The following is a 9393-nucleotide window of genomic DNA, read 5'->3' on the forward strand; positions in this document are numbered from 1 at the left end:
TAATCGTTTCAGATACGTTATGCCCCATTATATGTAATTAATAATTTTTTAATTTTCTTTTTAATTTTACTTAATTCACTTTAATTTTGATTACTAAATTTTTAATATTATATTTTTATAATGTACATATATATGATTAATAAATTTTAAATTTTATCTAAATTAATATAAATTTGATTAATAAATGTTAACGTTGTATGTTTATAATGTTATTTTATATTTATTTGTGAATAGATTATGTTTTAAAATGATACTTTTTTTGAATTAGTACTTACATTTTTTCATAATATTATGAAGTAAAGTTTAATACTTTTGTAAATTAATTTTTCTATTTCAACAAAACATAATATTTACTTGGATAAAGATAATTTACAAACTATGTAAATAATAATAAGACAATAAGAAGAAGAAGAAATATGCAATAATTATTATTTTGATTATTTATTTTGAATAGAAAAATTATATTTTTATATCATCTAAATAAGACACAAATTATTTTGCTGCTTATGTAAAAACAATTTATTAAAAAAATTATGTTTTCATAAATTTATGAAACACATTATAATTAAAAAAAATAGAACTAAATTGCAATATAACTCATAGTTTAAGCATTAAATTAATAATTTAATTTTTATTTTAAAAAATCAGTATAAATAAATTTTTAAAAAATTGGTATTGTAATAAATGCTTCTCAATAATAGAAGTCATTCGGTGGTTGCTGTAAATAAATGTTTGTTAATAAATTTATTTCCAAATTAAAATCATATTATTGTGTTTAAGAGCCTACTTACTACTGACGTATTCTGTACTTTTCAAATTTCAGTTTCAAGCATTGTGGGTTGAATTTTGTGTTTTAATCTAAAATTTTGTAATTTTTTTTATAGTTCAAAACATTAATTAAATTTACTGCCTTATAATTTTAAAATAGTTTAAGAAAATCAAATAAAAAGATCTTAAATTAAAAAACTCTCAAAATAGGGTTAAATTGAAGAACATTTTTAAGAAATAAATTACATAACCTAACCCATTAACAGTTACCCATCTCAGTTCTCAGTTCTCAGTGTTAGTAACTGGTTTTTACTCTTCTTTCCTAGGAAACTTTGCTTTCTAGGGAAATTATTATTGTTTATTTATATCTTAATAATTAAAATATATTTTTATTAAATTATAAAATAAGTTATAGAGATAGAGGGGGAAAAAAAAGTAACTATATCAACATTATTAACATTTTTGAAGTCACCGTTTTTCTTTCTCTCTTCTTCTCATCAAAGAGAAGAAAATTTTCTGATACATCATATCTTAATTTTTGCTTTTAGCCTAAAATAAAAAAAAAAAAGACGAAATCTTTATCTTTTCATGCCAATGTAAGACTAAGAAATCAGCAGAAGTAGGTGAGTTTCTTTGGTTCTCTCTATTACATCTCAGCAAAACTGAACTTCATCTTCTCCACCTTCATCTCTAACTTCTCATGCCACCCACCAAGCTTTTCTTTTCTTTTTTTGCGTTTTGAGCATATGGGTTTTTCTTCTTCCCGAAAATCTTGAACTGGGTTAATGGAGATTTGATCTGGTGTAAAAGTTTTCATGGTGTTTTTTCTTTGTTTCATGGCAGATATGTACAAGAATCAACTGCAGGAACTTGCACAGAGAAGCTGTTTCAATCTCCCTTCTTATGCTTGCATAAGAGAAGGACCTGATCATGCACCGAGATTCAAAGCTTCTGTGAATTTCAATGGCGAGATCTTCGAAAGTCCAAGTTATTGCACTACACTGAGACAAGCTGAGCATTCTGCTGCTGAAGTTGCTCTCAATGTCTTGTCATCCAGAGGCCCTTCTAGGTTTCTCACTGCAAGAGTTCTTGTATGTTATTTACACATTGATAATATACATATATATATGTGTTTGGGGATTAATATATGTATATATATGTTGTTTTCTCATATATTTGGAAAATGGGTATGAAGGATGAGACTGGAATCTATAAGAACCTTCTTCAAGAAACTGCACATAGAGCTGGGTTGGATCTTCCAGTTTATACCACTGTAAGATCAGGTCCTGGTCATGTCCCAGTTTTTACCAGTACAGTGGAGCTTGCTGGTATGAGCTTCAATGGAGAATCAGCCAAGACAAAGAAGCAAGCGGAGAAGAATGCTGCAATTGCAGCCTGGTCTGCCTTGAAAAAAAGTAAAAAGATAAATGAAACTTCTCCTTTCCCATTTTTAGATTCTCTCTCTCTTAACTTTTTCCAAACCAGGTTGATGAATTGATGATCAATTTTTTTTTATAAAAAAAATGGGTTTATTTGAGAAACTTTGAAAGAGAAAAAGAAATTTTGGTCACCTTTCCCATTTTAGATTCTGAAATTTTGGGCTTTGCAACTCAGAATGATGAGTTGATGATCAATTTTTTCTTGGGTATGTCTGATTTGCAGCATGGTCTCTCTCGAAGAATTGTAAAAGAAAATAAAATTCTCATTTTTCTCATTTTTAGATTCTAAATTTTTAATCTTTCCAAATCAGAATGATGATCAATTGATCAATTTTTTCTGGGTCTGTTTTAATTTGCAGTTGAAATATAAAAGAAGGAAAATTCTCACTTCTACCATTTTTGAATCCTAATTTTTTAATCTTTGGATATCAGAATGATCAATTGATGATTAATTTTTTTCTGGGTATGTTTTGATTTGCAGCCTGGTATGTGTTAATCCTTGAAAAGCTGTAAAAGAAAAAAAAATCTGACTTTCCCATTTTTAGATTTTTTCTTTTCGAATCCCTGCAAATGAGGATAATGAATTCCTGATTAGTTTTTTCTGGGTATGTTTTAACTCACAGTGCCAAATTTGGATTCATTAACAAATAAAGAAGTTGCTGAAGAACAGGATCAAGCGGTTGTGGCAAAAGTGCTTTCAAGTTTTAAGCCAAAAGTTGAAAGCAGACAAGTTAAAAGAAGGGATAATGTTCAAGCCAAAAGAAGATTAATCAGAAGCTCTGCAACTTCTTCTTCTTCTTCCTCCAGCTCCTCTATTTCTCCTTATTCTTCTTCTTCTCCCCTGCCATATCAGAAAAGGAGCTTACTGGATCTTTTAATGAACTCATCTCTTGATTTGTCAACACAAAAACGGCACAGTTTTGTCTCTCTTCTTCCTCCACCTCCACCTCCCACCACATCCAAGATTCTCCCACCACCAAATTCATCTACTTACCCATTAGCAAACAGGCTTGCACCATTACTCCAAGCTCAGGTTAAATCATCACAAGTTCAGAAAACCTTCCATGAAAATTCAGCTTCGGTCCTGGAAGAGCATCAGAGAGATGAGGAAGAATGGCTCAGTTTATCATCACCATCATCATCATCAACAAGTTCTATGTACCGGTCATGTTCTTGGTCTGAAAAGATTACTACCCAGAATGAGTTAAGAAAAACCCAGATTGGAAATAGAGTTTTTGGGCCTGCAAATCATGATTCTCCAACTGGGTTAACCGCCCTGAAAGTAGCTTCAGCTATCCATGTGGAGAAGATGAAGAAAATGTACACAGGAGGAGGTTTCATTAATATTGCTCCAGCAGTTCAAATCAGATCAGTAATCCCAGTCTGTGCAGCACCGCCACAATCGACGAGACCAAATCCGCCATTAAAGCAGAGCTCAACAGCAACCATAACAGTTCCTCCACCACCGCCCCCACCACCACCTCCTTCAACAGAAGCAGGAGATCATGATCAAGATCAAGTCCGTGTCTCAGCATTGATCAGAAAGCTTCAACTTTCGTAAAATAATTCAAGAATTCCAATCAAAACTCAAAAACCCATGTCTACTATCTGATTTCCAAGCTTCATTTTAGTTTTAATTGCTTCATGGGTTGTCACCAAAACCTCTGCTTCCGAGGCGGAATTTTGTAAAATGAGATGTTAAAATTCCAAAACCATTAAAAAATTATATAAATTTCCCTCCATTAATGCCATAAATTTACTGCAGAGAGAGAGAGAAGAGAGAATTAAATGGGATCTGGGAGGGTGGGTCGCAGGAGATAAGAAAGAGAGAGAAAGCAATGAAGACAATTGCAGCGAAAAACGCAAGCAATTAAATTACCTTCTCACCCGAATATTTAATGGCTGTTGTCACCGCCATTAATGCACCTTCTTCCCTCCTCTTCCATTTTTCTTCTTTCTCATTTATTATTATAACACAGAGTCCCTCTGAATTGGGTTTTATTTTTTTTTTGCTTGTTTTACAGATATTTTTCTTGATCCCCCCGTTATATTATGATCTTGCAGAGGGACTATGAGCAAATCTACTCATGCTTTAACTGGATATGTAAAAAGTAGCCGTTAGACTTGAAAAAGAATCTAGGGTAAGATGCTTTAGAAAGGATAATTTACTAATTTACCCCTTAGAGAGAAGGGTAATAAATGAACTAAAATTTTGAACAAATTATCAAATTAGTTCATACTGTTTAATTTTTTTTTAAAAAAAATTAAAAGTATTTGAATCACTTTTGAAGACTTTGAAAACTAACATTAGTAACATTAGTTTAATAATAATAATTAATTAATTAATTTAAGTAATTAATTAAAATTATTTTTTTAAATATTCAAATATGTCTTAATCATTCTACTAATTTTCATGTTAAGAAATAAAAGTAGATTTAATATTTGTAATATATAAATTAAATTATAACAAAAAAAGTTCAGAAATAGATTGTAATAAAGACTAAACTTCATGAACTGACACATACATACTGTCTTATTATAATTTTTTAAAAAATATATAAAAATACACGATCTTAATTATTGAAAAAATAATTATATATAAATGTAAAGTTTACTCAGCTAAAGAATTTGCAGAAGTTATAATTTTGTTGTTAAGTTTATAAAATTATTGTAAAATATTATTTTCTTAATTTACATAATTAACTCTTTCTATTTGATGTATGTGTATATATATGAATATATCTGCCTATATATATATATATATATTGTGGTCGTAGAGGCAGCATATGAGATAGGAGTTCCCTTTTTGTTCACTGACAATATCTTTCAGTACATGGGCTGCAACCAACAATATATTTACATATACATATAAAACCCTATTTAGCCTTTAATCAATGTTTATTGCAGGCAACTTCAATCTTTCTCAACGTGAATTATTTATCTATAATTATGTAAATTAATCACTCTATATTTCTTTAAATCGATATATGTATATATACACCAACATACCCTAAATATATACATGTACTCCTATGTACCGAATATTGGGAATGAAACTGACTTGGGTGCCAAAACTTCATCTTGATCAACACATTTCAACTTACATATATATATATATATATGTGTGTGTGTGTGTGTGTACATATATATTTCAAATTTATAGTATCAAAACGAGTAACTTTCTCTTTACTAATTCTCTCTTGAAGGAAACCTCTTTCGTAGCATTGCTATTTGGCCCATCACTAGAAATTAGAAAACTACGATCCACATTTCATCAATATATATTTATATGTGTGTGTGTGTGTATATATATATATATGTGTATAAGACTATTGGGGAAATGAGAAGAGAGAGAGTGTACTAGCATATTATTATCGTTCGATACTCATTAAAGAATAATTAATGTGTGAACTAAATTAATCATCAAGAAAAATAATAATAATAATTAATAAAAAATAATCGTAAACAAAATTCTTTAATATATATAAAAAAAATTATGAGTTAAATTTCAAATCAAATTCATCCTATTTAAAAATAATTATAAGTTAATTCACCGAAAATAATTTTTTAAAAAAAGAAAAATTTAATTAATTCCTTCCCTTTTAAAAAAAGAAAATATTAAAATAAATGGTGATTATTTGTTTTTCTTTATAGGAGCCGGCCACCAATCTTTACATGTATATATATAGGTATATACGTATGTGTGTGTGTGTGTGTGTCTATATATATTTTTCTTTCTTTATCTTTTTGTATCTTTCTTTCTTCTCTTTTCTTTAACGTACATACAATTTTCCTCTCCTTTTTTTCCTACTTTCTTCTCCTCTTGGCTTCTACTTCGCTTCAAAGCTTCTTTCTCCTTTCAATGGCTAAGAAGCCATGAAGATTGTTTTTCTGGGCGCTGAAAATCAGCTAAGAGTTAAAAAGACAAATCTTTTCTGGGTACGTGGTAGTGGATCTTGTTCAGAAAATATGTAGAGATCCAGAATTTAAAGAGAAATAAATTTATGAATTTAATACGGAATCGATTAATAAAATTAGAATTTACATTTTTTATACAATAATTTTAAATATCTAGTAGAATTATAAGAATGTTCATTCTAAAAGATAAAAAAAAAAATTAAAGAAATGAAATGAAAAATGAATAACTGAATATTTTAAAACAACTTTCACTAACATTTGAATGGAGTTTGGATAGTGAACTACTCACAACCCTCTTATTAATCGGGATCTGAATCTTAATATGAAATAGTTAATAAAATAGTGAGTTACACTAATCCAATAAGAATATCACACTAATAATATATACGAAAAACTGAAGATTGGTAAAAATCATAAAAGAATTAATGGAGCACTTAATTTAAGTAAATTCATTTAATATAAAGAAATATCGTTTATTTCGTACTTACGGTAACAAGTTTTCTAAAAATAACATATGAAGATCCATATCCATATCACTTTTCACTTTCACACATAAGAGAACGAGAAATAATAATTTTTATTTCTTACCTACTTACTGGTACCCCTGGGGGTCCATAAAGGTGTCCGCTCTGCTCGTGAACCCAATATCTAATTTTAATAATTAACCGACCGTCCCTATACCTTGTTCGGAAATGGGCACCAAACATTCCATCGCCTCGATATCTCATCCGGTATGAGCATGAACTATATCTTCTAATCTCCCGATAAGGGACTTTCCAACCCCATCCGACTGAAATAACATTCACGGTAGGATTTCTTATGTACCAGGCTCGTTCGCCCTTTCCTTAGGTACCCAGTAAGTCTTTCACATAAAAATTCTCATAGCAAACAACTAACAAACTCATGTCAATATCTCATATCACATTCACAAATCAATTAAATTACATTTATACTGACGGTATATAAATAAAATAACCAGATAAGTTGATAAGACTATTGAACTATAAATTAAAAATACGTACTATACGAAAATCAAGCAAGTAGGATAGTACAGAAAAATAAACAGGAACCAAGATAATTGTGAACTAACCGGTTCCGCCTCTATTAGTAACTTATAATTATTTTTAAAATTTTTAATTTTTCATAAAAAAATAAAATTATATATCGTTAAGTATCAATTTACCATAGTGGAGAATAAGGTGAAAGATCCTTACCAAGATCGGTATTTCAAGATATCGAGCTGTCTACTATGCCTCTTAACGGGTACCGGGTTTCCTGAATTTTTTTGTAGAATTTAAAACATTCGTCACATATATAAAAATACCCCAAAAATTTAAAATTAATGTCCAAAACTAATTTCGGTCAATTTTGGAATTCCGACACGGTAGCACCGCCATGCTCCGGCGCCAGCTTAGCCACCCACGGTGGCGGTTCACCTCAGTCTGGCTGGTTTTCACCAATTTTCTCCAATTTTAGCCATTTTTCCTGTAGTAAAACACATTAGGGGTCTCGATTGGTCGGGAAATCACAAAAAAAATCGAACTTACCGGTAGGGGTACCTCCGGGTGTGGCAGCTCTACTAGTCCTCCTTCGAGACTAAGGTTCTTTCTTTGGCTATCCTTCATAGAAAAGGATGGTGAACACAATGATCGAAAAATCATGTAAAATAAGAATTGGGAAGGGAATCATCGGAGGAGTTTTGAAATTTTAGCCGCGGCGACTCCATTGAGCTTTACCCGTAGTTTTCGGCTCACTTGTCTTTCCTCTTAATCTGATTTGGTCACAGGGATACTTGGAATTGAATTTCGAGCGGGTAGGTAGAATTTTAACTTTTTTTTTGCAATCGGTAGTAGCTTTGGTGCGGCGACGATCGATCATCGGTCTCCTTCTCCAGCGTCTAGTTCTTTTTCTCCGGCAGGGGTTGGCTGCTAGGGTTTAGGTTCCCGTGTGATGCAAAGTATTTATAACCATCTCGCGTTGATTTGGACTGTCCATTGCGATCAGTCTCATCCGTTCGATGGCGCCTAATGAAGAAATGAATCTAGACCGTTCATCGCAATTAATCTCAACCGTCCGATCACGTCTAAGGAGGAAACGGATCTATGCCGTCCACGTGCACGGGATCAATCCTGAATCGTTCGATCGCGAGTCACGTGGATCGCCTTCGTGGCCTCTTACATGGCACCGACATTAGTGCGTTTTGCCACGCGGAGTGCTCTGGTTCGTCGAGTCTGCTGACTGAGCGGTCCTACGTGGCCGAACTTTCTTTATTTGCACATTGACCTTCTGTTTCTAATTTTTCTTTCAAAAACATCTATAGAACCCAAATTTTCACCCATTTTTTCTAAAATTATGTTCAATCTCGTCCCTAATTCATTTTTCTCAAAATTTCACTTCAATAAAAATAAAATTAATTAATTAATTATTTTAAATTAATAATTAAAGAATAAAAGATTTATTTCGGGTCATTTTTTTGGCTTGGGTATTACAATTCTCCTACTCTTAAGAAAATTTAGCTCCTCAAATTGGTCACTCTCTTACTCAGTTGAACAGTTGAAGGTACTAGACCTTGAAGCTTCATTCATGTTCTTAAGTGGCCTCTTCCTGCGTATGGTTCTACCATAGAATCTTGATGAATGAAATTTATTGGTTGCAAAATACTCTACTATTCCGATCTACAATGAATACCAATACCTCCTCATAAGATAGATCCTCCTTGAGTAAAAAGGGGTCGTGGGACAAGATGTGTGAGGGATTCGAGTTGTACTTGCGTAGTATAGATACATAGAACACGTTATGAACCCTGAATAGCTCTGGAGGTAGTACCAGTCAGCAGGCAGTTGTACCAATATGATCTAAGATCTCTAATAGTCCGATAAATCAGGAATTTAATTTTTTTTCTATTTCCAAATCTACTGATCTCTTTAAAAGGAGTGACCTTAAGAAACACTCGGTCACCTTTTTCAAATTCCAACTCCCTCCTCCGGGAGTTTGTATAACTTTTCTGTTTGCTCTGAGCTGTCTTTTTTTCCTAATCTTAACTATCTTAGCCATAGTCTCTTCCACAAGATTTGGGACGAATAATTTTCTATCACCCACCTCTTCCCAACAGATTGGCGATCTTCATGGGTGACCATATAATGCCTCGTACGGAGCTATGCCGATACTTGCCTATTAGCTATTATTGTAGGCGAATTGTAGGCGAACTCTATCAGAGGTAAGTGATCATCCCAATGGCCTTCGAAGTCTAGAACACAAGCTCGAAGCA

General features: G+C 31.9%; 1 protein-coding gene and 1 long non-coding RNA gene across 3 annotated transcripts; one reads left to right on the forward strand and one right to left on the reverse strand.

Annotated features, from left to right (window-relative positions):
* Positions 1-1196: 1196 nt before the first annotated feature.
* DRB3 (dsRNA-binding protein 3) lies at positions 1197-3949 on the forward strand. Of its 2 annotated transcripts, XM_022039923.2 has the most exons (4): positions 1197-1391; positions 1612-1859; positions 1964-2183; positions 2831-3949. In XM_022039923.2, exons 2-4 carry the CDS (start codon positions 1614-1616, stop codon positions 3766-3768), a joined length of 1404 nt encoding a protein of 467 aa, XP_021895615.2. In that variant the 5' UTR covers positions 1197-1391; positions 1612-1613; the 3' UTR covers positions 3769-3949. The 2 variants fall into 2 exon arrangements, with proteins under 2 accessions (XP_021895615.2, XP_021895614.2); XM_022039922.2 differs by lacking the exon at positions 1197-1391 and having other exon boundaries at positions 1398-1859.
* Positions 2888-4355, reverse strand: LOC148269106 (uncharacterized). The gene is made up of 2 exons (XR_015817803.1): positions 4087-4355; positions 2888-3966 (listed from the first exon to the last, which is right to left on the reverse strand). It is a non-coding gene; the product is annotated as an uncharacterized LOC148269106 (long non-coding RNA).
* Positions 4356-9393: the final 5038 nt, after the last annotated feature.

This window comes from Carica papaya, chromosome 1 (assembly GCF_054855325.1).
Source record: "Carica papaya isolate Zhongbai chromosome 1, ASM5485532v1, whole genome shotgun sequence".
In the NCBI taxonomy this organism is placed as follows: Eukaryota; Viridiplantae; Streptophyta; class Magnoliopsida; order Brassicales; family Caricaceae; genus Carica; species Carica papaya.